General features: G+C 52.9%; 1 protein-coding gene across 1 annotated transcript; it reads left to right on the top strand.

Moving 5' to 3' along the window:
- CDC42EP4 (CDC42 effector protein 4) lies at positions 1-27,160 on the top strand. The gene is made up of 2 exons (XM_032177718.2): positions 1-131; positions 24,233-27,160. Exon 2 carries the CDS (start codon positions 24,345-24,347, stop codon positions 25,413-25,415), a length of 1,071 nt encoding a protein of 356 aa, XP_032033609.1. The 5' UTR covers positions 1-131; positions 24,233-24,344; the 3' UTR covers positions 25,416-27,160.

Below are 27,160 nucleotides of genomic sequence, written 5' to 3'. Positions count from 1 at the left end.
CAGCCCTGAAAGCCCGAGAGCCAGAGGGAAACAAACGCCGGCGCTGACAGGGGCCGCTAGCCCCGCCGCCGCGCGGAGCCCACGGAGGGGACAGCGCAGCCGGCCCGGCGCTCGGGTCTCCCGGGACCGAGGTAGGCGACGGGCAACTGCCTCTGGCTGTGGTAGCCGCCTTCGCGCTGGGTGGCCTGGGTGGGCTTGGGGGTCTCGAGTCCCCCTGTGGGGCAGAGAGGATCGAAGCTGGGGATGCGAGGCCGCGGCGCGGGGAGAAGGGCACGGAGCCCCCACTTCTCGGCGCTTGCGCTTCTCACCGCGCCCGCCGCGGTGCCTGGGACGCTGAGCCGCGCGCCCAGTGTCCTGGCAGAGCGCGGTGTGCAGAGGAGGAGGTGTCAGGGAGCCGGGCGCAGCGTTGCTGGGACTCGATTTCCTCTCTCCACGCTGGAACTCCCGGGCCTGGCCGAGGGTGCCGCTGGGGGAGTTGGGGGCCGGTTTTAAAGGGCTTCCCCCTTCCCAGGAATGGGGTGTGTGTCGGTGTGGGCAGGAGCGCAGCAATCGGCGGCGCGCGGCCCGCGATATCCGCGAGGGGGGCGTGTGTGTTCCCGGAGTTCTTCATGAATAAGAACCGAATTCTCCGCCTGTACGGGCAGAGGCGTGTACACATCTCGCTCTCGTACACACACTGCAGCACACGCCACCCAATGTCACCCGGCCGGGGAGCCAGAGGGAAGGAGCTGTCTGGAAGGGAATGGCCGAAGGAACAAATGGTCCTCCGTTCCCCTACTCCCGCCCCGCGAACCCTTCCCTCCCCGCCAGGCTCCCGCCCCGCCCGCTCCCTCGGAAGCCCGGGAGGCCGAGGCGCCTCCCGGCGGGGTGCGGGGTGAGGGCAGTCGAGCCACCCGCCCCCTTGGAGCCGGGGAGACGGCCGCTCCTGGGGCTCGTGCGCCCCGAGCTCAGCGCGCTCAGCGGGATCGCAGGCGGGAGCGGTCGGTTAATGATTTAATCGCCCGCTTGGGGCGGGTGCGCGCGGATCGGCCGTCCCTGGCCCCGCCCCCTCCCCGGAGCGCCCCCAGCCGGGGTTACAAAACTGCCCCCTGCCCCCGGCGCGTCCCGCAGGAGCCGTCTTGCCCGCGGGGATCCCGTCAGCCGGTGAGTGCCCCGGCCAGGAGGGCTGGAGAGCTGGGCGGGAGCCGGGGCTGAGGCTGAGCCAGCTTCCTGGGAGAGGACTGAAGTGCGTGTGTGTGTGTGTGTGTGTGTGTGTGTGTGTGTGTGTGTGTGAGCGAGAGAGACTGGGGGAGGGGTGCTCTCTGCTAACTCAAACCAGGTTCCCTGTGTTTTCCCAGTGACTGCGGCCTGGGCTTTGGAAGTTTTCTTTTTCTCCCTGGGAGGATGGAGGGGAAATACAATGCCTTTTCTTTTCTTGTTACCTCTGGAACTTCTCTCTCTCTCCTCGACTCCCACCCCTTGCAATCTGACCAACTCCCACATCCCTTACTGGGTGCCCGGTGCCCACTGTTTGCCCAGATAGCTGAGCAGCTGGATCCGGGTGGAGTCCTTGGGAGCCCCTTCGCTGTGAAGCCCCCTGCCCTCCCCTGAGGGGCCAGGGTGCTGGAGGGAAAATCTCTCTCTCGTCCGAACCCCAGCAGCCATCTGTACCAGAGAAAGGTCCCATCCAGCGAGTGTAAATAATGAGGGGCCGGTGACAGGGGCCTCCTGCAAGGCGACTTCTTTGGCAGTCTGGGTTTCCAATAACTCCCTCAGCCCCCGCCCGCTTCTGAGGCTAGGGTGGAGGAGGGACCACCAGCAGGATGGACTGAATTTTAAGAGAACAAAGAACAGGCCACAAAGGAAGGGATTGCTGAGCTGCAGATTTCTCCCAGAAATCGGGAGTTGGCTGGGACTGAGCCAGGCCCTAAGAGAGCCCCTGGCAGCCCCAAGGGCTCCTGGGGCAATAGTGGGGCATCCACCAGGATCTCCTGAGGCTCTGTCTCTGCTGGGAAACCAGTGCCTGCTGAATGCGGGGGTGCCCTACCTTTTCCTGCTCTCATCAACTGCCCTGTGTGAGCTGCCCATGTGACTGACTGATTAGTGGGGTGGTTTATCTCCTCTGAACTTGGACTTTGCCTCTCCACTCCTTGAAGACAGCTGCTCCTTCCCACAAGGGGGGGGTCAGTGAATTTGGGGAGATCCCAAGTGGATTCCCAGGCATCCTGGTGGACCCCTGCAGGGACTAGGAGGGGGCCGCTGTGATCATATGGGCGGTGGTTCTGGGGTGAGTCTCAGCGCCTCGCCTCTGAAATCTCCCTGAAGTCCTAGGGTCCCTGCGCACAGAGGGCAGCTTGCTCCTGCTCTGCTGTACAGCCTAGGCCTGTGCTGTGAACGATTCTCCATTTTCTGGGGTTTCTGCCTCTCTCTTTTTGGATTCCTCTTCTCTTTTCCCCTGGTTTCTCTCTTACCCTTGCCCACCCAGCGTGCTTGTCCCCATCCTCTGTACCCTGCCTCCACTGTGCCTCTGGAACCTGACAGCACCTCACAGGACCAGAGACCAAGGAGTCAGAAGCAAAGGGGGGGTCTCATGTATAAAGGTCAGGGGAGTGAGTGTTGACCTGGGAGAGGAATCTTACACCAGTCTTTTGATTTTAAAAATAATTTTTATTTTATTTATTAATTTTTTTGAGACCAGGTCTTGCTCTGTCACCCAGGTTGCGGTGCAGCATCATAGTCAAGGCTCACTGCAGGCTGGACCTCCTGGGCTCAAGCTATCCTCCCCCTTCAGCCTCCCGAGTAGCTGGGACTACTGGCGCCCACCACCACGCCCAGCTATTTTTTGTATTTTTTTGTAGAGGTAGGGTTTCACCATGTTGCCCAGGCTGGTCTTGAACTCCTGAGCTCAAGGGATCTTACCCCACCTCGGCCTCTCAAAGTGCTGGGCATACAGGTATGAGCCACTGCACCTGGCCGACCCTTTATATTTTTGAGACAGAGCCTTGCTCTGTCACCCAGGCTGGAGTGCAGTGGTGCAATCTTGGCTCACTGCATCCTCCACCCCCTGGGTTCAAGCAATTCTCCTGCCTCAGCCTTCCCAGTAGCTGGGACTATAGGTGCATGCCGCCACGCCTGGCCAATTTTTTTTGTATTTTAGTAGAAACAGGGTTTCACTGTGTTGCCCAGGCTGGTCGCCAACTCCTGAGCTCAGGCAATCCACCCACCTTGGCCTCCCAAAGAGCTGGGATTACAGGTGTAAACCACTGCACCCAGCCCTGGCCAACCCTTCTTTACAAGTCCAGAGCTTTTCCAGAAGGGCCTTGGGTTGGCAGTGGCCCAGGGCTTCCACCCCTTTGGAGTGACTGATTTCTGCGGCCAGGACTGTGTGTGCGCAGGTGTGGCCAAAAGGTGTTTGATGTTGGCCTCTCCCTTTCACTCTCCCCCATCCCACGCCCCCACGTTTGGATTGGGTTCGAAGTGAAGAAGTCAGAAGCCAGAGTGGTCAGGGTTGCGCTTGGTTAGCAGTAAGTCCAGCCTTCTGTGTTCTCATTCTGGTTCTGCAGACTCAGAGGAGTTTGTCCCTGTCGGGGGAGGGAGGAGTTCATCCCTTGGAGGAATGGGGAGCTGGGTTGATGCCAGAGATAAGGCCTGTGGGCGGAGGGAGAAGGGTTGAGCAATGTGACCTGAGCTCTGCGTAGCTCTTCTGACCTACGTACTGGAGGATTTTTCTCGACCGTGAGGAAAAGAACCAAATTCTGGAGCTGGGGACACTTCGAGGGGTCATCTGGCAGAGTGTCCTGAAGGCCAACTCCAGCCAGTGCTTCTGGGGTGCTCTAGGAAGGCCAAGCCCATGCCTGCCCTCTCTCGGCAGGGAACTGGATGGTAGTGCTGGAAGGAGCCCACATGTGGCACTGGACACAGCCCTTTTTGCTTGAGTGCGTTGGGAAGGAAATTCAGACATTAGGGCCGGGCACAGTGGCTCACGCCTGTAATCTCAGCACTTTGGGAGGCAAAGGCGGGCAGATCACTTGAGGTCAGGAGTTTGAGATCAGCCTGGCCAATATGGTGAAACCCCGTCTCTACTAAAAATACAAAAATTAGCCAGGCATGGTGGCGTGCACCTATAATCCCAGCTACTGGGGAAGCTGAGACACAAGAATCGCTTGAACCCAAGAGGTGGAGTTTGCAGTGAGCCAAGATCATGTCACTGCACTCCAGCATGGGCGATAGAATGAGACTCTATCTCAAAAAACAAAACAAAAAAAAAACAAAAAAAGAGAAATTCAGGGCCAGGCGCGGTGGCTCACACCCTGAGGCAGGAGAATGGCATGAACCCGGAAGGCGGAGCTTGCAGTGAGCCGAGATCGCGCCACTGCATTCTAGCCTGGGCCACAGAGCGAGACTCCGTCTAAAAAAAAAGAAAGAAAGAAAGAAAAATTCAGACATTAGTTTCCCACATTCCCGCTCACGGTGCCCCTAAAGCTCCAGCTTAAAATACGCCTCCTTGAGGAGACTTGGGCTTCCTTCCAACTAACTTACATTGGAGTCTCCCCCAGGCACTGCCAGCTTGCAGCTCTGGGCTCTGTGCCAGGATGGCAATGCTGGCATCCAAAGCCCTCCCTTGCCAGGAACAGGGGAACTGGCCGTCTCCACTCAGCCTCCACTCAAGCTGAGGAAGGGGCTCTCTTTTGGGATTCAGGTGAGCACAGTTTAGGGTGTGGTCATTAATGAAGGCTTACAGTTCTTAACCCACCTGTGAGAAACTGCTCTGCACACCTGGTGTTTCCCCTTCACCCCAAAGATGGAACTGAAGGCATCTGGAAAAACCACAGTGCCAGGCAAGAAGGATCCCTGGATGTCTGTGCTCAGCCAGAGCTGCTTCAGCCACCGTCTTCTGCCTTGGCCATCACGGTAGCAGAGGTTGTCTGGGGCAGCCTCCACCTCCCAGGATGAGACTCTGGGTTCTCCTTTTGCCCGGCCACCTGCAGTTCTGGCAGTCACTGAACTTGGTCTGGAGATCCCAGCTTTGAATCTCTCCAAGTGTGCCAACGAAGCCAGGTTCTGTGTGCTAGCTTCTCTTCCCTGCCTGTCCTTCCTCTCTACCTCGGGTCTTCACTCAGTGCAACCTTCTTTCCTTACACTGTTGCCTCCAACCCTGAAGCATCAGAAAGGGACCTGTTGCCCTCAAGTCCTGGAATTGGGTTTAAGGCTTTGTCAAGTGGTACAAGGAGTAGAGAGCCCAAAAAGAGCCTAGGGGCTCGCAGTACGATTTGTGGCTACCTCTAAGGAGAATCTGGTTAGGTCCAAAAGATCAGATTATATTTTATCGGGGGTTGATCATGTTGAAGTTTTGTGCATTATTTTTTTGTTTTGAGACAGGCTTTTTGCTCTGTTGGCCAGGCTGGAGTGCAGTGATGTGATCACAGCTCACTGCAGTCTCAAACTCCTGGGCTCAAGAGATCCTCCCACCTCAGCCTTGAGTAGCTGAGACTATAGATGTGTGCCACCATGCCTGGCTAATTTAAATTTTTTTTTTTTTTTTTGAGACAGGGTCTCACTGTGCTGCCCAGGCTGGTCTCAAGCTCCTGGGCTCAAGCGATCTTCCCACTTCTGCCTCTGCCTCCCAATGTGCTGAGATTTCAGGCATGAGCCACGGCGCCTGGCCTGTGCATTATTTGTTGCTAGTAGCACCCGGGGTCTGGCAAATTCCTGAGTTACTTTTACCCTTATCCTAGGAAGGAATGGAGGAGCTTCTCTTTTCCCACCTCCACCTCACCATCTCGTCTGAGAAAAGCCAGGCTTCTCCCTCTGGCATCATTAAAGGTTAAAAGGTGACGGGATGAGGGAACTCAGATCAGGAAAGAAACCAGATCCGAGGGTTTCCTGCCCCCACTGCTGGCAGAGACTACAGAGGGAGGGCAGAATCTGTACCTGGGCTTCAGCAGCTTGGGGGACCCTTCCCCCTGCATCAGATAATCCTGGGAACCCCCAGGACTTTGAAAAGGGTCAGCCATTGTCTCAGGCCACGTTTCACCGTACAGACTTTTGAATTAGGTGCTCTCAGGCGGCTTTTCTCTATGAAGTTTGGGAAGTGACAGTGGCTGGAGTGTCACTGGGTGTGACAGCATCATCTTTATAGCACACATGGAATTGTGCTCACCCCAGCACAGCACTTGGGAGGTATGTAATGTTATCAATTGCTCTGAGAGCTAATGAGGAAACTGAGGCACAAATAACTTGACCCACATGGCAGGCCAGCTTGTGACCTAGGGAGTGGGGCTCTTTGTCCCCAACTTCCGGCAGGGCCAAGATGCAAGATTTGCCTGTCTGCTCTGGAGGGAGTTTAGATCTGCCAGTCTCCTTCTGGAGACCCCCAGGTGGCCTTGAAATTCCCAGTTCTCAGCTGAGCACCCGGCTCTTAGGAGAGGCAAAGTGAAACCAAACAAGGCCTGGCAGATCTGATTTCAAGCGCGGCGCTTACTTCTGCGATCCCGAGCAGGAGGGAGGCACCCTGCTGCCCAGTAGTAGCACCACTCCCAGAGGAGGAGGAGGGCCCAGCCTGTATGGGGGCAGTGGGGCCCCCCACCAGGAATCCATCCTGCCTGGCCCAGATCGTCCCTCTGCTGGTGGCTGGCGTCGGGTGGTGGCTCCGGGAAGCCCACGTTTCCAGGAAGGGCCCTGTAATCAAGTGAAGTTGCCGGATGTCCTTGAGTCAGTGGCTCCTCATCGTCTTGACTCCTCCGTTGTTGCTTCCGGTCACTCCCAGGTCTTGGCTCCTTTTTCTTCCCTTCTCTGTGCTGTTCTAATTCCCAGGAGGTGAAGGAAGGTTTCCCCTTCACCTCCTGCTGACCTGCTTCTCCCCTGGCCTGAAGCCTGTGGTTCTGGGATGAGGATGAGGATAAAGATGAGGTGGGTGCAGGAACGAAGATGAAGAAGATAAGCAGGGCAGCCGGTTCCCAGCCCACAAGGAGCAGGGGGCTCCCCTGGATGGACCTGGAGCACTGGGCTGTAGTGTGTATTTTCCAGGATTAATTTATACGTTCCCTGGAGTGGTGGGGAATGAGGTGCTCAGACTCAGGAGATGTTAACCTGAAATTGTGTGCAAAACTGCGTATCCTGTGTATCCTCATGCATCCAGAGCCTTCAGCAGCCCTCCCAGGCCTGAGCCCCAGGGACGCTTATGATCCACTGTCCCCCTCGCCCCTCCCCCACCCCGATGTTCCTTATGGTGGAGTGGAAAAAACCCAGAGTCCAGCACATCTGGATTCTTGTGTCTCTCTCTCTCCTAACCAACTGTGTGTGACTTGAGTAAAGCACGTGCCCCTCTAAGTCTCAGTGCTCTTATCTGCGAGCTCGGGATGATAAGGATAACTCCGTGGGATTGTTGGGAAGAATACATGAGATAAAGTTTTTCAAATGCTTGGGACCGTGTATGACTATAAAGTTTAAAGAAAGGCAGGCTATGGTGGCTCATGCCTATCATCCCAGCACTTTGGGAAGCAGAGGTAGGAGAATGGCTTGAGCCCAGAAGTTTGAGGTTACAGTGAGCCTTGATTGCACTGCTACAGTGTACTCCAGCCTGAGGGACAAAGCAAGACCCTCTCTCAGAAAAAAAAAAAAAGAAGAAGAAAAGAGACAGTTTAATCAAAGTAGATCACCTAACACAATGCCTGGTACAGGGTAAAAAGGTCAACAAATCTTAGTTCTTTCATGTATTTTCTCCATGACGTGTGGCCCAGGAATAGTTACTGCAGAGTCTGGGGAGGGGTCTACCCAGGGGTCTAGAATAGTATTTCCTAGAGTGGGTTCCTCAGCACACAGTCTTGCTATCTGTTGGGATCCCCATGGAGAGATGTTATTCCAGAGTGTTCTTGATAATGAGTCACCGTTTAAACTAGACTAGACTCCTTATGCTGTATCTTCCAGCAATTAAAGGGTAAATTATTTTAAGCTGTAGTGTGTTTTCCCATAACTCAGCCTGGCTGAGTGAGTTACTGGCATCATTTTCCCATAAACTGTAAGAATTGTGAATTCCTTAAGGTGGTGGAGAATACTTGTGTGATATTCAAATCACAGTAAACAGGATGATCAGTGGTACTAGCCCTAGGACGGTGCTGTCAATAGGAATGTGACACTAGTCACATATGGAACTTTATGTTTTCTAGGAGCCATGTTTTGAAAACTAAAGAAAGGGGAAATTAATTTTTTTTATTTTTTTATTTTTATTTTTATTTTTTTTTGGAGACAGAGTCTTGCTCTGTTGCCCAGGCTGCAGTGCAGTGGCATGATCTCATCTCACTGCAACCTCCACCTCCTGTGTTCAAGCAATTCGCCTGTCTCAGCCTCCCGAGTAGCTGGGATTACAGGTGCCCACCACCACACCGGGCTAATTTTTGTATTTTTAGTAGAGACAGGATCTCACCATGTTGGCCAGGCTGGGGTCGAACCCCTGACCTCAAGTGATCCATACTCCTCAGCCTCCCAAAGTGCTGGGATTACAGATGTGAGCCACTGTGCCCGGCCAATTATCAGTTTTTGTTTGTTTGTTTGTTTGTTTTTGAGATGGAGTTTTCACTCTTGTTGCCCAGGCTGGAGTGCAATGGTGCGATCTCGGCTCACCGCAACCTCTGCTTCCTGGGTTCAAGCCATTCTCCTGCCTCAGCCTTCTGAGTAGCTAGGATTACAGGCATGCACCACCACACCCAGCTAATTTTGTATTTTTAGTAGAGATGGGGTTTCTCCATATTGGTCAGGCTGGTCTCAAACTCCTGACCTTGTGATCCACCTGCCTCAGCCTCCCAAAGTGCTGGGATTACAGGCGTGAGCCACCGCGCCTGGCCAATTATCAATTTTTTTTTTTTTTGAGACAGAGTCTGGCTCTGTCCCCCAGACTGGAGTGCAGTGGCGCCATCTCAGCTCACTGCAAGCTCCGCCTCCCAGGTTCCTGCCATTCTCCTGCCTCAGCCTCCCGAGTAGCTGGGACTACAGGCGCCCGCCACCACGCCCAGCTAATTTTTTTGTATTTTTAGTAGAGACGGGGTTTCACCATGTTGGCCAGGATGGTCTCGAACTCCTGACCTCGTGATCCACCCGCCTCGGCCTCCCAAAGTGCTAGGAGTACAGGCTTGAGCCACCATGCCCGGCCAATTATCAATTTTTAAATGTAAAATAATTAAAATTTAAAATTCTGGCCATGTGTGGTGGCTCATATCTGTAATCCCAGCACTTTGAGATTACACTTGAGGCCAGGAATTTTAAGACTTGGCTGGGCAACACAGTGGTGCACACCTGTAGTCCCAGCTACTCGGGACTGAGGTGGAAGGATTGCTTGAGCCTGGGAGGTTGAGGCTACAATGAGCTGCGATTGTGCCACTGTACTAGAGCCTGGTTAACAGAGTGAGACCCTGTCTCAAAAAAAAAAATAAATTAAAAATTCAGCTCCTTAATCACACTAGCCACATGTTAAGTACTCAGTAGCCTTATGTGGCTTGTGGCTGCTAGATTAGATGCCAGAGGTTTAGGATATCACTGTAAGTGCCAGAAAGAGAGATGTTTCATGTCAGTGGTATTATTTCATGTCAGTGGTATTATTCAACATTATATTGGCAGTGTAACAAATCTTGTAAAAAATGAGATATTGAGGAGTGGAGGAGGCAAAATTATTATTAGTTGCAGATGATGAGCTTATCCACTTCCAAAGCCCAAAAGATTCAATCATATAGTTGATTAGAGCCTGTAAGGTAGTATAAGCTTTGTGGGGTGGCCATTTAAATATATTAGGGGGAAAAAAGGTAGCTTCCTGGCCGGGTGCAGTAGCTCACACCTGTAATCCTAGCACTTTGGGAGGCCGAGGCTGGTGGATCACCTGAGGTCAGGAGTTCAAGACCAGCCTGGCCAACACGGTGAAACCCTGTCTCTACTAAAAATACAAAAATTAGCCAGCCAGGCAGGGCATGGTGGCTCACACCTGTAGGCTCACGCCTGTAATCCCAGCACTTTGGGAGGCCGAGGCGGGTGGATCATCTGAGGTCAAGAGTTCAAGACCAGCCTGGCCAACATGGTGAAACCCCCGTCTCTACTAAAAATACAAAAATTAGCTGGGCATGGTGGCGCACGCCTGGACGCTGAGGCACAAGAATCACTTGAACCCAGGAGGCAGATGTTGCAGTGAGCTGCGATCATACCACTGCACTCCAGTCTCGGCAATACAGACTCTGCCTCAAAAAAGAAAAAAAAAAAAAAAAAAAAAGGCCGGGCGCGGTGGCTCACGCCTGTAATCCCAGCACTTTGGGAGGCCGAAGCGGGCGTATCACAAGGTCAAGAGATCAAGACCATCCTGGCCAACATGGTGAAACCCCGTCTCTATTAAAAGTACAAAAATTAGCTGGGCGTAGTGGCGCACGCCTGTAATCCCAGCTGCTCGGGAGGCTGAGGCAGGAGAATCGCTTGAACCCAGGAGGCAGAGGTTGCAGTGAGCTGGGATTGTGCCACTGCACTCCAGCCTGGCGACAGAGCAAGACTCCATCTCAAAAAACAAACAAACAAACAAAAAAACTGGGCATGGTGGCGTGTGCCTGTAGCCCCTGTCACTTGGGAGGCTGAGGCACAAGAATTGCTTGAACCCAGGAATGGAAGGTTGCAGTGAGCTGAGGTACACCACTGCACTCCAGCCTGGGGGACAGACTCACAAGAATGTATCATCTGGAAATAGTTAAGGATATGCACATAATTGCCTGAAAGGACCTTACAGAGTTTCAACTGAAAATGGAAACAACCTAGCCATTCAATGCCTGATTGGATGTAAAAATTAGATATTAAGATTTAATTTAAAACAATGTAGCATAAATTGTTAACATGTAAATATTTTGACCCAGCTGTGAACAATAGTTGGCTTCATTTATCCATCTACAAGGGAACATGCTGCTTGTGAAATAAGGGGGAAAATGTCTAAATTATTGCTCTCCAATAGAAGTCTTAGGCAAGTGCCATACATAATTTATATTTTAATAGTTACATTTTAACAAGTAAGAGGAAATGGTACATTTTGACTCACTATATTCAGAATATCATCTTAACACATCATAGTGTAAAAATATTAATGAGATATTTTATACATCCTCTTTTTTAAATACTAAATCTTAGAAGTCCAGTGTGTATTTTCCACTTGTGCACATATCCATTTGGACTTGCCAGATTTATTTTTATTTTTTTTAATTTTTTCGAGACAGAGTTTCACTCTTTTGCCCAGGCTGGAGTGCAATGGCGTGATCTCGGCTCACTGCAAACTCTGCCTCCTGAGTTCAAGCAATACTTCCTGCCTCAGCCTCCCAAGTAGCTGGGATTACAGGCACACGCCACCGTGCCTAGCTAATTTTGTATTTTAATAGAAATGGAGTTTCACCATGTTGGCCAGTCTGGTTTCGAACTCCTGACCTCAGGTGATCTGCCTGACTCAGCCTCCCAGAGTGCTAGGATTATAGGCGTGAGCCACCGTGCCCTGCCTATTTTTTATTTTTATGTGTATAAATACAAGGAGTGCAAGTATAGTTTTGTTACATGGATATGTCGTGTAGTGTGAAGTCTGGGCTTGTAGTGTAACCATCACCCAATCGTGTACATTGTACCCATTAAGTAACTTCTCATCCCTCATTGGGTTCCCACCCTCCCACCATCCCAGTCTCCAGTGTTTATTATTCCATGCTGGCCACATGTCAAGTGCTCAGAAGCCAGAAGTGGCTGGTGGACAGTGGAGGGTCAATTATTATTAACCCATAGAGAGACGGCAGAAAGTGGAAGTAGCTGGGAGGTTCTGGTGTGCACTATAGCTTTCCTCCTTATCTACCTCCTTGTCCTCCTCCTATGATCCGTGATCTCCCTGATTCACCCCCCTTCCCAGTAGACTCCTCCCTCCCTGCCCTACACCCTGTAGGGATACCTGGGGAATGGGCACTATCTTGTAGCTTGGAGGCTGGGGGTGGTGGGGGGAAGACATGTCATGAAATCTGGGACCTTGCCCCTTTCTCCAGGAAGGGGCCATCAAAGTAGAGGATGTTCATCTCCAGGAAATGGGATCTGCCCCAGGGTGGCTGTGCAGTGGCACCTTTGCATCAACGAGCCTGGCATGGATTGGCACATGGGCAGTGAAGGTGGGGCAAGTGGTATTGGGTCACAGTTCTGGTTTTTCTTCCTGGGAGCTGGAATAACCAAGGAACACAAGATGGAGTTTGGACAGAGCAGACAGGAACACACTAGAAGCGAGGCCTTGTGCCGATCTACTCCTGACTATGCCGGCAGAGTCCTGGCCTGTGCTTCAGGGGGATCCTCCCCACCCCTCACCTCCCAGAACACCAGAACACTGGGAGGTTCCTGAGAGCAGGAAGTGGGAGTGGGCTCCTGGGTAAGGGAAGTCTCCTTTCAGGAGGTTTCAAATGCAGCCATGCCTGGGGATAGAGCTTTAATGGGGGAGGCAGTAATGTGAGTCTTAGCTCCAAGAGTCTTAGATTAACCGGCTCCCAGACCCTTCCTACCCCACCCTGCTCCACATGTATATCCTCAGCTGCAGACACCTGCACAGGTCAGGCAGCATCACCTCATATAGAAAATCACATGCTCCAAGGTCTGCCAGAAATGGGCTCATATCACCACTTAGAAGTTGTGAGAGGCTGGGTGTGGGGTGCAAGGTTCATGCTTGTAATCCCACACTTTGGGAGGCTGAAGCAGGAAGATCGCTTGAAGCTAGGAGTTCAAGAGCAGCCTGGGCAACAAAGCGAGATGCCATCTCTACTAAAAAAATATGTGTGTGTGTATATATATATATTTTTTAAGATGGAGTCTTGCTCTGTCGCCCAGGCTGGAGTGCAGTGGTGTGATCTCGGCTCACTGCAAGCTCCGCCTCCCGGGTTCACGCCATTCTCCTGCCTCAACCTTCCGAGTAGCTGGGACTACAGGTGCCCGCCACCACGCCCGGCTAATTTTTTTTTAATATTTTTAATAGAGACAGGGTTTCACCATGTTAGCCAGGATGGCCTCGATCTCCTGACCTCCTGATCTGCCCACCTCAGCCTCCCAAAGTGCTGGGGTTACAGGTGTGAGCCACCATGCCCAGCCTATGTATTTATTTTTAATAAACCAGGCATGGTGGTGCCCACCTGTGGCCCCAGCTACTTGGGAGACTGAGGCCGGGGAGGATCACTTGAGCCCGGGAAGTTGAGGCTGCAGCGAGCCATGATAGCACCACTACACTCCAGCCTGGGTGACAACAATGCCGTGTCTCAAAAAAAAAAAAAAAAAAAAAAGCTGTGAGATGTGAGAGTGAGTAAATAATTCACTCTGAGTCTCCGTTTATCGTTCTTTAAAATAGGGGCAATCAGGGCAGCCTCCTTGCAAGTTTGCTTTGAGTTTCAAGGGCATAAATGTATATTGTCCTCAGTACAGTGCTTGGCACGCAGCAGGCCCCAGTGAATGAGAACTGTTGAGTGAGGAGGTGTACTGGAGGGACGGGGTAGGAGGGGATTAGGGAGCCTGTTTCTCTGACTCTTGAGCTAAGACTCACTTTAGTGCCTTCCCCGTTAGAGATCTACCCTCAGGGATGATCTAATTCTGCACACAGCTTGGCGGTCAGTGGTGGCTGGAGCCCCTGGTTGCTGGTTGCCCTCGTGTGACCCCTTCTTGTTTTCTCTGCTCCCTTGTAGTGACAGTCCAGCCAAGCTAGGGCTATAGAAGTAAAACCTTCACCTGCACAGGATATCTCTGAGAGGATCCCACTGTTATGTGGGAGGCTGGCCTCCAGCTTGGAGCTTCAGTGTCACTGGAAATAGGCCGATCTCCGGTGGGGTGGGAGTGATCCTTATCGCTCATCTCCTGCTCAGCTGGGGAGGCTTAAGCATCAGGAAGCAGCTGTTGGAGAGCGAGTTCTGTTTTTTGAGAGGGTCCCGATCTCCCTGTGCCCCCTGACGTCAGGTTATTAATGGTTGCCCGCTTCCTTCTCCCAGGCAACTTAGAATAAAACAAGGACCTAATAAATGTGTCTGGCTTGGGGTTGATTTTGAGGGAGGAAGAGAGAGAACAGACATCAGTGGGAGATTTTGACATAAGAGAGGCAGAGTATGGATGGAGACCAGTTCTCACTCAGTCCCCAGTTGGCATCTTATGCTGGAATGTGGCTGCCGAACCTAGAGAACTAGATAGTCTTAAGCTGGTTTTGAAATGAATGCCTTTTCTTTAAACCTTTGATACTTTGGGGTTTTTTGTTGTTGTTTGTTTTAAAAAGAAAAAGCCCAGGTGCGGTAGCTCACACCTGTAATCCCAGCACTTTGGGAGGCTGAGGCGGGTGGATTGCTCGAGGTCAGGAGTTCAGACCAGCTGAAAATACAAAAATCAACCAGCTGTCATGGTGTGCACCTGTAATCCCAGCTACTTGGGAGGCTGAGGCAGGAGAATTGCTTGAACCTAGGAGTTGGAGGTTGCAGTGAGCTGAGATGGCGCCACTACACTCCAGCCTGGGTGATAGAGCAAAACTCCGTCTCAAAATACATAAATAAATTAAATTAACAAACAAACAAAAAGAGCCTGTTTTCCTCTCAAGGCTAACATAACTTCTTAATTTTTCTGTGTGCCCTTTTAGTCTTTATTCACAGATGCATATTTGTGTAGAGTTGTAACCACTATGCATAAACAAGTATATGTTCTGCCTTTTTTTCTATTTATTTTTAATTTTTATTTATTTATTTTTTTGAGACAGAGTCTCACTCTATTGCCCAGGCTGGAGTGCAATGGCGTGATCTCAGCTCACTGCAACCTCCGCCTCTCGGGTTCAAGAGATTCTCCTACCTCAGCTTCCCGTGTAGCTGGGATTACAGGCACACACCACAACACCCAGCTGATTTGTGTGTGTGTGTGGTTGTTTTTTTTTTTTTTTTTTTTGGAGACGAAGTCTCGCTCTTTTCCCCCAGGCTGGAGTGCAATGGCACGACCTCGGCTCACTGCAACCTCTGCCTCCCGGGTTCAAGTGATTCTCCTGCCTCCGCCTCCCAAGTGGCTGAGATGACAGGCACCTGCCACCACACCCGACTAATTTTTGTATTTTTAGTAGAGATGGGGTTTCACCATGTTGGCCAGGCTGGTCTTGAACTCCTGACCTCGGGTGATCCGCCTGCCTCGGCCTCCCAAAGTGCTGGGATTACAGGCGTGAGCCACCACACCCGGCCAAAACCATCATATATTTTAAAGACATTATTTGAAGAAATTTTGCCAGAGTTTCAGGTACCGCAAGACCACCCTACCCTGGGACCATTTTGACTCTGAGCAGCTCTTGGATCGGAGTTTTGTAATGTTCTCCCTGCCTGGTGGCACCTAGTGCCAACTGCTCAGTGGGGTTGCAATTCCTCAGGGAGGAAGGTCCTTCCCTCTTCTCTTTCCTAGCTCTTAATTTGGGCAGGATGGTAGCAAACATCAGAAGGTTGTCCTGGTACCTGGCAGTGAGCCCATCGAGGTGTTGTCTGGGGAAGATCTCTGGGGTGGGAGTCAAGAGACTTGGGCTCCAGCACCGCCTGGTTCCCTTGTGAGTTCCGTGGCCTTTGGCAAGTCACCTCTCCTGGCCCCAACAGCCTAATCAAGACCACTGGGTTGGATCCTCTCCCAGATGTCTGCCATCTCTCAATCTCAGTGGGAGTCATGTGACACAGTGGGTGCTGCATTTTAGCACCCCAAGGAGTACCTAAGAAAATCCACTGGGGCCAGGCGCGGTGGCTCACGCCTGTAATCCCAGCACTTTGGGAGGCCGAGGCAGGTGGATGCCCTGAGGTCAGGAGTTGGAGACCAACCTGGCCAACATGGTGGAACCCCGTCTCTACTAAAAAAATACAAAAATTAGCCAGGTGTGGTAGCAGGTGACTGTAATCCCAGCTACTCAGGAGGCTGAGGCAGGAGAATTAACTTGAATCCGGGAGGTGGAGGTACAGTGAGCCGAGATTGCACCATTACATTCCAGCATGGGCAGCAAGAGCGAAACTCTGTCTCAAAAAAAAGAAGGAAAAAGAAAATCCACTGGGATTTAGAAAGAACACACCAAAACTTGTGCACACGCATGTGTGTGTGTGGTGTGTGTATGTGTACACTAAAACTTATTAATGCATGGAATGACAATAGATATGAATATAACCTATAAAAATATATGTGTGTAGATATATACACATGTATGTATATACACAAATTACATATTCAGTGTTTGTCCTGTGATGCCCCCTACTTTTGATAGTACATTGCTATTTAAGTGAATGGAGCCCTGGGGTGAGAATTAAACCCTGGCTTCAGTCCATGACCTAGGGCAAGTCCCTTAATTTGGTCTTTCCATCTTGAAAGTATGATCCCACCACACCCAGGTATTTTAAAGAGATATTTGACACAGATACATAAATGGTACAGGAGTCATGATGGTGACATTTCATGTTCCCATCTTGGATTTGTTTTTTTTGGTTTCTTTTTTTTTTTTTTTTTTGAGACAGAGTCTTGCTCTGTCACCCAGGCTGGAATACAGTGGCACGATATCAGCTCACTGCAACCTCCACCTCCAGGGTTCAAGCGATTCTCCCTGCCTCAGCCTCCTGAGTAGCTGGGACTACAGGTGCACACCACCACGCCCGGCTAATTTTTGTATTTTTAGTGGAGATGGGGTTTCACCATGTTAGCTGGGCTGGTCTCGAACTCCTGACCTCAGGTGATCCACCCGCCTCAGCCTCCCAAAGTGCTGGGATTATAGGTGTGAGCCACCACGCCCGGCCTTGTGTTTGGTTTTTGATTGTGGCTACTTAGGCTCAGAATATTACAGCAGTGAGCCTTGACCTCCTTGTGCACACAGCACACTTCCAGATGCAAGGGCTTTTGAGCAGGGCACATGAAGGAGTTAAAAGATCCCCAAGAATACTAAAGTCAGCTAAAATCACAACACAGTCGGCATTGAAGTCCTGCCTGGAGCATGTAACCACGTGTATCTAAGCAGTCGCTGTTCTCGCCCATTCATTTAGCTGCCCTCAGCCCTGCCACAGTTTGAATGAAACACAGTCTTCCAAATTCCCTGTGCTTTCCTATCTTTGCAGGATAAGGCTGGTGAGTGTTCCAGAAAGTACTGGATTTTTCTCTGATGACTAAAGCCAGAGTCCCTCACCTCTTAGAGTTGTGGCCCATGTCCTAGTGAGCCTCTTGCACAACCCCCTCCAGCGTGCTGTTCCATCTGACAAGCCTTGTGTAGCAGAATGCCTCCTGTGTTTCGGCAAAGTGAAGTTCCGCCTAGGGGTAGGATGTCAGCCCCTCCTGTGAGAAGGGGCCATGGCCCGCCAGGCAAAACATGGGAAAGGATGGCCAGGACCAGAGGCTGCCCCTGGAAGGCCTGGAGTCTTGTTTGATCCTGTCTTTTCTCTCCTCCCTGGTCTGGGCCCTCCACAATCCCGGGTGTCTCTACCTCCAAAACATGGCCTAAATGTCTCCCACTGTGTCCCTCTTCATCAGACCCACATCCTGGTCTCCATCCTCTTTGACCTGCATTTCTGCAACAGCCTCCTGACTGAATTCCAGCTCCCCTCCTTCATTCCTCCAATGCCAGGACCTCCGGGAGCTTCCAAATACACAGATTGAATCATTCGCCTGCTTACAAACAGCCGCCGGTTTCCTTGTACACCTATAATGACCTCCAAACTCCTTACCTGGGCTGGGTGCAGTGGCTCATGCCTGTAATGCCAGAACTTTGGGAGGCCAAGGCGGGTGGATTGCTTGATGCCAGGAGTTCAAGACCAGCCTGGCCGACGTGGTGAAACCCCATCCCTAAAAACATACAAAAATCAGCCAGTTGCAGTGGCTCACGCCTGTAATCCCAGCACTTTGGGAGGCCGAGGCGGGCAGATCACCTGAAGTCAGGAGTTGAAGACCAGCCTGGCCAACGTGGTGAAACCTGGTCTCTCCAAAAAATTCAAAAATTAACCAGGCATGATGGCAGGTGCCTGTAATAAAAACTAAAAACAAAGCAGAACTCTTTATGTGGCCTGGTAGGGAGGGCTCTATGTAACCTGGGCCCTGGCTGCATGGATTTTTATTCTATTCCATAAATGCTGCAAACCTGTTTCTACACCCCGGCGTTTACACACGCCGTTCCCTCTGCCTGGGTCGCTTCTGACCTGGCTGGTTCCTTCTCATCATTTGGTTCTCAACTCATGATGCTCCTTCCTCAGAGGGGCCTCCCCCAGACCCCCTGACTCCCACACCCACTCACACCACCCCTTTCCCTCCTTATACTGAGGAATACGAGATACCGTTTTATTTATAGGTTTACACCTCCATTCCCCACCCCCCACCCCCCACACTCACACTACACATGTGCCCTGGGAAAACAGCATGCTATTTTCACTGCTCTATCTCCAGGGCCTAGAAGAGTTTGTGAATATCGGTGGGTCTGCAGGAAGTCATGGAGTGAGTGAATGGATGATGAGTAATGGAACAAAGACTCTTGTAGCCGATCCAGGTCACAACTAAAGTCATCGTGCACTAAAAGCCCTCTGCTATCCGGCCACATTGCCTGGAGCTGGCATCGGGTGGTTGGTTAGAACAGCTACGGGAAGGCTCTGCAGAGGGCATGCTGCCCAGCAGCAATGGCGGAGGCAGCGGCAGTGGGCGTTGAGGCATGCTGTGTACCCTGTATACCGGGGTGAACCGCAGGGCAGCTTCAGAGAGCGAGGCCTGCCTAGCTGCCCCTTGAGAGCTCAGGTCTGGCGCCTGCCTCAAGCCAAGCTGCCAGGGACAGGCCACTGCCCGGTCACTTGGAGTGAGAAGTGTTGGTCCCGTCTGTCCTTCTGCCCTGGGCCTGCTGGGCTGGCCAAGCTGGGAGGGCCAGGGAGGATAGGCGAGGGGTCCAGGCAAGGGTAGTCTCGGGAACAGGGCTGAACTAAAGGTGTGGTTGGTGTAGACCCAAGCCAGGGGCCTGACCTTCTGGGGAGGGCTCCTCGTTCCTGCCTTAAAGGAAGGTTCCGTGGTCAGTGGGCTGAGGGTAGAGGAATCTCTTCTTCCGGAGGCTCAGGAGAGCTAGGGAGGGCTGTGAGCTGTGATCCATTTTCCCTCGCCCTGCCAAGAAAGTGGGATGTGGTTTCTGGGGTGGGGTGGGGGTGTCCCGCCCAAGGCAGGCTACGGGGAGTGCCTGCCCCGCATTGGGCAGCCTATTTTAGCCACTTCCCCAGAGCTGAGTCACGGTGCTTCTGAAAACCCCTCCCAAAGCCACAATGCCCTGTGGCCTCCCAAACCATAGCTGCCCCCAGGACCGGCCCAGGCCTCTGGCGGGACTCCCACCACCTACTTTCTCTTAAACTGCATGATCCAGCTCCTCACCTCCAAATTGTTCTCTGTTAGAAGCTCAGAGTGACTCAAGATCACTCAAGGCTGGTGAAACCAAGCTGTTGCTGACGCTCAATCCTGCTGGGTGACCTGTCTAGTCTGAGCTCCAGACACCCAGGCCTCATCCCCAGCGTGGACTGCCAGGCACTTCAGCCCCCTCCTCGCTGGGGCAGTGAGACGGATGCGTGACACCCTCTAGGCCCCAACTCTCTCAGGACCCTTCCTTGCTGGGTATTGAAGATGGCTTTCTACAAGCCACAAAGTCTCATTCCCAACCCCCCAGGAAGCGAGACCATGGCAGCAGGCAGCACTGGGTAGGCCTGTCCCTGTCTTTCTGGGGTGTGGGGTTGAACAAGATCCTGGGGACCCCAGGGCTAGCCCAGGATGGCTGTGATTTCAGCTGAGTTTCCCTGCTGTCCCCTCTGACCTACTTCTATAGTTCTACCCGAAGGATGTGCTGGGGGGTGTGGCTAATGGGATGCGGGGAGCTGCCCTCCCCTGTAGCCATCATGGCCAGGATATTTGGTCCCTTTGGGCAGCCACAGTGACCTGCAGCTTCTCTGGCGAGTCCTGGGGAGCCGGCTCTGTGGTTTCCCTTTCTTTCCTCTCTAATGAGCATATAAGATCGGGAAACCACAGGACCTGACATCACTCACAGGGTCTGGGGATTCCTGCCTTGGCGTTGAAACCCTTAACACAGCTCTGGAGGCTCGTGCCACCGCGTTCTCACCCGGTTCTGACCATCCACGCCCCCCTCCCTGCTTCTCTGTCTTTGTTGTTTACCTGGTGAGCATACCTGCTCTATCTTCACCTGTGTGTTCTCACTCAAGGCTGCTGTTTCTCAACTGGGGCAGTTTTGCCTCCCGGGGGACATTGGGCAATATCTTGAAACAGTTTTGCCTGTTGTGACTGGGGGATGGATGCTACTGGCATCTAATGGGTAGAGACCAGGGACGCTGCTAAATATCCTACAGCGCACAGGGCAGTCCCACCTCCCGATGAGAAATTATCTGGCCCAAATATCAACAGTGTGGAATCTGCTCTAGGATTACACAAGAACCTTCTTGAAGCAGCAGTTGGGTACCCCCTTCTCTGCACCCTGCCGGCCAGCAGTGGGGAGGAGCACTCAGTGGCCGGTGGTCACTGACGAGCACTGCAGCCGCCAGAGCTGGAGAAGGGCCTGGAGTGGAGCGGAGAGAGCTCTGGACTCAAAGACCCAGTTTCTAGCCCAGCTCTGTTCCTTTGGGCTAAAATCCTGGATAAATCACTTTCCTTCAGTAAACCTGTTTCCTCATCCATAAAGTGAAAGTGCTGCACTGAATATTCCCTCCAGTTCTTTGAGATTCCTGGGTGCTGTGCGTAGAGCCAGGAGGCGGGGTGCAGGCAGGTGGAAGACGGGGTCCTCTCCGTTCCTGACTGGTGCCCGTGCTGGTGGCAGTAGAAGCCTGAAGGATTTGCCAGGAACGAGAGTTCGTTTGAAGCCTGGCCTTTTTACCTTCTATGCCCAACATGACTGAGGCAGATTCTACCTTCTCTTTCTTTTTCTTTTTCTTTTCTTCTCCTTCTTCTTTTCTTTCTTTCTTTCCTTTCTTTTCCTTCCTTTCTTTCCTTTCTTTTCCTTCCTTTCTTTCTTCTTCCTCTCTTCTCTACCTTTCCTTCTTTCCTTTCTTTTTCTTTCTCTCTCTCTTCTTTTTTTTCCTTATTTCCTTTCCTTCCTTCCTTTCTTTCCCCTCCCTTCCTCCCTCCCTCCCTCCCTTCCTCCTTCCCTCCCTTCCTCCCTTCCTCTCTTCCTCCCTTCCTGTTTTCTTCAGAGTTTTTCCTAGGAGCCCATGGCTGGCCAAGAGGGTCATATATGATATTCAGAAGTCAGCAAACTACAGTCCATGGGCCAAACCCAGCCTGCATTTGCTTTTGTAAATAAAGATGTGGCTTTTTGGTGGTTTTTTTTCTTTTACTGGTTTATTACAAAAGACACAACTCAGGAACAGCCAAACGGAAGAGGTGCATGAGGATGCGTGGGATCAGGTGTTGGGGTGGGGGGCAGGGCACGCACCACCTTCCCAGCACCTCGATGTGCTCACCAACCCAGAAGTTGTCTGTAAATAAAATGTTATTGGAACATAGCCATGCCTACCTGTTTACATGTTGCTATGGCTCCTTTCTTTCTTTTTTTGATTTTGTGTAGAGATGGGGTCTCACCGTGTTGCCCAGGCTGGTCTGGAACTCCTGGGCTCAACTGATCCTCCTGCCATAGCCTCCCAGAGTGCTGGGATTACAGTTGTGACCCACCGTGCCCACTCAACGGCTACTTTTATACTAAGAAGACAGAGTTGAGTAGCTGTGACAAAAACCCTGTCAGCCACAAGGCCGAGAATATTTACTCTCTGGCTCTTTACAAACAGTGTTTGCTGACCCTTGGTCTAGCGGTTCAATGTCTAATTGTTTAGAGGTTGAGGTAGGGCAGGAGGGTGGGGCCCAGAGATAATCCAGGTTAGAGTTAGGGGAAGGTCACTTTCCTAAGGGTGGGGAGGAGAGAGAGCTGAGCTATGACCAGGAGTAGAGCATCACCTCAAGGCATCCCTCACGTCCTCGCCCACGTCACTGTGTGGCAAGTCTGCCAGGTGCCTGGCTCCCCCTCCCTGCCCAAGAGAACTTTGTGTTTGCTGGAAGGATAAGCAGTATGGCCTGGGCACTGGGAGGGGGGACATTGCTGGTGGGGGAAGCCATGAGGCTGGGCAGCAGAGGCTTGAGAGAACAGGGAAGCGGATGGGGGTGAGGACGCAGAGAGGTCAGGCTGGGAGCCCTGGAGCCAGGCTGTGGGCAGAAGGGGAGGAGAGGAGGGAGGTGCTGGACTTCCAGTGGGTGCTTGGAGGCCTACCCTGTGGCACACCCTGCTGGACTGGACTCGGTGGTAAACAGACCCTTTAAGACCCTCTGGATGGACCAGGCGCAGTGGCTCACGCTGATCCCACGTGCTGATCCCAACACTGGGAGGCCGAGGTGGGTGGATCACCTGAGGTCAGGAGTTCGAGACCAGCCTGACCAACGTGGTGAAACTACATCTCTACTAAAATTACAAAAAAAAAAAAAAAATAGCTGGACGTGGTGGTGGGCACCTGTAAATCTCAGCTACTCGGGAGACTGAGGCAAGAGAATCACTAGAACCCGGGAGACAGAAGTTGCAGTGAGCCGAGATCATGCCATTACACTCCAACCTGGGGACAGGGCGAGACTCTGCCTCAAAACCCTGGAAACTCGTACTGCAGTGGGAAGATGAGAGTCCAGCCAGCAGGGACAGAATAATGTAGCCAGTATCTGCTGGAAGAGGGGACATCTCCCAAAGTGCCGTGGGGGGCAGGTGGTAGCTAAAGGTTTCCTGGGAGTAGTGATGTGTCCCAGATGAGCCCTGAAGGATGCTGGGTGTGGCAGGGGTTGCATCAGGGAACTGTTTGTATCCACTGCAGCTCAGGGGATACAGCAGGGTACAAAAGTAGGGGACACTGAGGAGCAAGGTGGGGACTAGTCATTGGATCAAGGGGTCTGCACTGGGTAGGGCGTCATGTGGATGGGTTTTGTTTTAGCCAAGAGATGAAGGATGGACAGGAGGGAGACAAACAGGGAGACCTGTTAGGCTGATGTCAGGGGCCAGGTGGGGTGTGGTGGGCTCATGTGACGCAGCGGCAGGCATGCGGAGGAAGCGCCCAGCGTCTGAGTTTTGCAGTGGGAAGAGTGGGTCTGGACTGGGGGTACCTCACAGAACTGTGCTGCTGGCTGGACTGGGAGGCAGGCAGGTACCTGGTGTCCAAGCACCACCTCTCACCCACCATACTTGGTTAAATCCCTGCACCCATCTCCCCAAGCTGCTCAGCTCTGCTGGGCTTAGTATTTGAGGCAAGTCCCTCTAGGGGAGAGAGGGGCTGATTTGGCCCCAACACTGAACTTCAACTTGGCCCTTGTCCGGAGCTGTGAGAGTGGTGCCTCCAGGCTCCTGGGCTCTACCTCTGCTGTTTTTTGGATTTCTGGTGAATCACCTTGGAATCAGTCTGCAGATCCTGGGGGGACCAAGTCATTTAGGGTCCAGTCCCTGCCTCCCACTCCCCTAATGATGAAAGAAACTGGAAGTTCCCCAATCTTGATCTCCCCGAGACACCAGAAGGTGGACCCTCAGCAAAGAGCCTGGGGCTCCACAGTGGAGACGTCACAGGCGGGATCCTCATTTATGGGATCCCAAGCGAAGGCTGAAAGGCTGGGGAGCTGGTTCTGTGGGTCCCAGCAGCCCCACCCCAATTCTGATTCACAAAGAGAACTGTGCCGCCCACGCAGGTGGAGGAGCTGGTCAGCCTCTGTCTCCCTGGGCCCGTCCTGTCCTTTCCCTTCTCTCTCCGAGGACCAGGACTCAGGGTGGGGTGTCCATTAACTCCACAGGGGTCGAGGTTAGACAGCAGGAAGAACTTACAGCACATCTCCAGGCTGACTGTTCATAGGAGCCAACTCATAGACTCCATCTCTTCCCTGGCTTGCTGCCTGGAATTGCTGGATTTACCTTCGCGTCCTTAAATGTGGTCGTGTTTGCTCTGGCAACATCCCGGCTTGCAGGGGCAGGGGAGCCATTGTCTTTTACAGGAAAGGTTCTGTCTCAAGTTTCAGGGAAAGTGTGTCTGAGGGTACTGGAACTCTAACCAGATTTGCAAAATCACTCCTCTACTCTGAATGCCTGCGGATGAAGAAACAGGCAGGGTTCTGCCATGGATTGCTGGCTTATTTCACAGCATTTAACTTTGGTAGGAGCGCTGGGGTTTAAATGACAGTCCCCTGGCAAATAGGCTTTTGTGCCGTGTGGCCAGCCCGCGTTAATCCTTTGCCTCCCATTCTCTGCTTGCAGCCTTATGATCTCCTCATTGCGTCCGCCTCTGCCCACGGGACTTGGACTTCAGATCTGACCCCAGACCTGCCGGCCACCTCGGGAGGGCCCACCTCCCCGCTCATCCAGCAAGATGCCGATCCTCAAGCAACTGGTGTCCAGCTCGGTGCACTCCAAGCGCCGTTCCCGAGTGGACCTCACGGCCGAGATGATCAGCGCCCCGCTGGGCGACTTCCGCCATACTATGCACGTTGGCCGGGCCGGAGACGCCTTTGGGGACACCTCCTTCCTCAATAGCAAGGCTGGCGAGCCCGACGGTGAGTCCTTGGATGAACAGGCCTCCTCTTCATCTTCCAAACGCAGTCTCCTGTCCAGGAAGTTCCGGGGCAGCAAGCGGTCACAGTCTGTGACCAGGGGGGAGCGGGAGCAGCGTGACATGCTGGGCTCCCTGCGGGACTCGGCCCTCTTTGTCAAGAATGCCATGTCCCTGCCCCAGCTCAATGAGAAGGAGGCCGCGGAGAAGGGCACCAGTAAGCTGCCCAAGAGCCTGTCATCCAGCCCCGTGAAGAAGGCCGATGGTGGGGAGGGCGGCGACGAGGAGGCGGGCGTGGAGGAGGCAGTGCCCCGTCGGAATGGGGCCGCGGGTCCCCATTCCCCTGACCCCCTCCTTGACGAGCAGGCCTTTGGGGATCTGACAGATCTGCCTGTCGTGCCCAAGGCCACCTACGGGCTGAAGCATGCGGAGTCCATCATGTCCTTCCACATCGACCTGGGGCCCTCCATGCTGGGTGACGTCCTCAGCATCATGGACAAGGAGGAGTGGGACCCCGAGGAGGAGGAGGGTGGTTACCATGGCGATGAGGGTGCCGCTGGCACCATCACCCAGGCTCCCCTGTACGCTGTGTCGGCCCCTCCCCTGGCAAGGCAAGAAGGCAAGGCCGGCCGAGACTTGCCCTCCCTCCCCTCCCATGCTCTAGAGGACGAGGGGTGGGCAGCAGCGGCCCCCAGCCCTGGCTCCGCCCGCAGCATGGGCAGCCACACCACACGGGACAGCAGCTCCCTCTCCAGCTGCACCTCGGGCGTCCTGGAGGAGTGCAGCCCTGCCTTCCGGGGGCCGGACAGAGCCCGGGCTGCTGTCTCAAGACAGCCGGACAAGGAGTTCTCCTTCATGGATGAGGAGGAGGAGGATGAAATCCGTGTGTGAGATGGACAGTGGGTGGCCACCCGGAGCTCTTGGCTGCATCTTCTCCCTGCACCCACCCCACTATGACCTCTGACCCTATGGCACCCGGGCAGCCAGAACCCTTGCTTCAGACCGTGGACCCTGGACCTTGTAGATGAGGGACACTGGCCTGGCCCTCGGGCCTTCAGAGGACATAGGGGGATGGCATGGGTGCCGACTGGCTGTCTGACTTCATCACGCTCCCTGCACTTAGGCTGCGTGGGACAAGGGCTGTGTTGTCGCAGCAGGAATCGGTTTTCCTTTGTTGGCCTCCCTTTCCTCCACCCTGGCCTCAAATGGATGCCAGATGCCAACCCGAGTTCCGGCCACGTGCAGCCAGCGGGTCAGCCCAGAGGCAGCCTCAGCTCCAGGGCTAAGGACACTCGGCTCCCCTTTTCTCTGCTGGCATTTCTGCTGTGCCCAGCGGTGGCTGCTGGGGAAGCAGCTGCAGCAGGAGGGAGATGGTCTTGCCTCTCAGCCCCTCCCTGCTCCACCCCAGCTCCTGCCCTGGAAATCTGGAGCCCCTTGGAGCTGAGCTGGACTGGGGGCCAGCCTCGAGCATGTGCCCTAAACGCAGCCCTTTCCAGGGGAAGAGAGCAGGATGGAGAATGGAAGGAAAGCCCCCAGGCTTCATGAATTGCAAGAAGGGACCCTTCCAGGATGACACTAGGAACAGGGCTAGGGCACTCACTCAGTCCCTAGGGGCTTGTTTGTTCTTTATTATTATGTTTAAATCCTTATAGAGCAATATCAGGATGGTGTTAATAGGTCTGCCTCAGAAGGAGAATCAATCCTTTTAGAAAACCTTTATACTAAGCCTCCTCTTTGAAATTCACAATGGCGCTTAGCGGACTGGATCTGGGGACATCCCTGGCAAAGACACCAGCTCAACTTTAGTGCTTCCCCACTTTATTTAGAACGACACGGGGTGGGTGTCTGTGTGTGTGTGTTTCCCCTTCCCACCTCCCATAGCTATTAACAACTGAGGAAGGCCAGTGTAGAACATTTTTGGAGAATGATTTTTTTTTTTAATAATATATCATTCCTATGGGGGGAAAACCTTTTTTTTTTTCTTTTTGGCTGAATTATTCCCTCCCTCCCCCCAATACCCTCAGTACTGACTACTTCCCTTTCCTTTCTCAGGCCTCCCCCCACCGACTTTTGAGGCCAGGGTTGGCCAGATTTAGCAAAACCAAAACAGAGTGCTGAGTTAAATGCAAATTTCAGGTAAACAAAAGATAATTTTCTAGCATTAATATGCCCTGCGCAATATTTGGAACACTTATGTGAAAAATGATTTGTTTTTCTGAAATTCAAGTTTCTCTCTGAGTCCTGTAACTCTCCCCGAGGGGATTGAGCAGAAGCTTGGGTATGAGCTCCGAGGTTGACTGCCAGTTATTTTTCTGTCCTGGGAACAGCTTGACCCACCTCCCTGTCTCCATGTAGCCAGTGGGGGGAGGGGGAGACACAGAACCAACCACAGCCAGGGACGTCCCCACGGTGACTCTGGCCTGACTCGAGACACTAACTTTGTTCCTGGTTCAGCGCCCTGTTGGTGCTCCTGTTTCCAATAGCTTAGGTCCCATGGTTGGGGAGGAACCTCAGGGGCTGTGCAGCCCCTGCTAGCCGCCCTCGAATCCCATCCAGGCCAGTTCCAGATTCTAAACTGAATTTTTTCATGATATTGTCAAAACAGTGAGGAAACATTAAAAAAAAGCCCTAAAGCA

The sequence above is a fragment of the Hylobates moloch genome, unplaced genomic scaffold, assembly GCF_009828535.3.
Source record: "Hylobates moloch isolate HMO894 unplaced genomic scaffold, HMol_V3 SCAFFOLD_15, whole genome shotgun sequence".
NCBI lineage: Eukaryota > Metazoa > Chordata > Mammalia > Primates > Hylobatidae > Hylobates > Hylobates moloch.
The sequence above is the reverse complement of the archived record's forward strand: the minus strand, read 5'-3'. Positions and strand labels throughout refer to the sequence as shown.

Bases quoted from the DNA above. Each gene is read 5' to 3' on its own strand.
- CDC42EP4 (XM_032177718.2), top strand. From the start codon at position 24,345: ATGCCGATCCTCAAGCAACTGGTGTCCAGCTCGGTGCACTCCAAGCGC.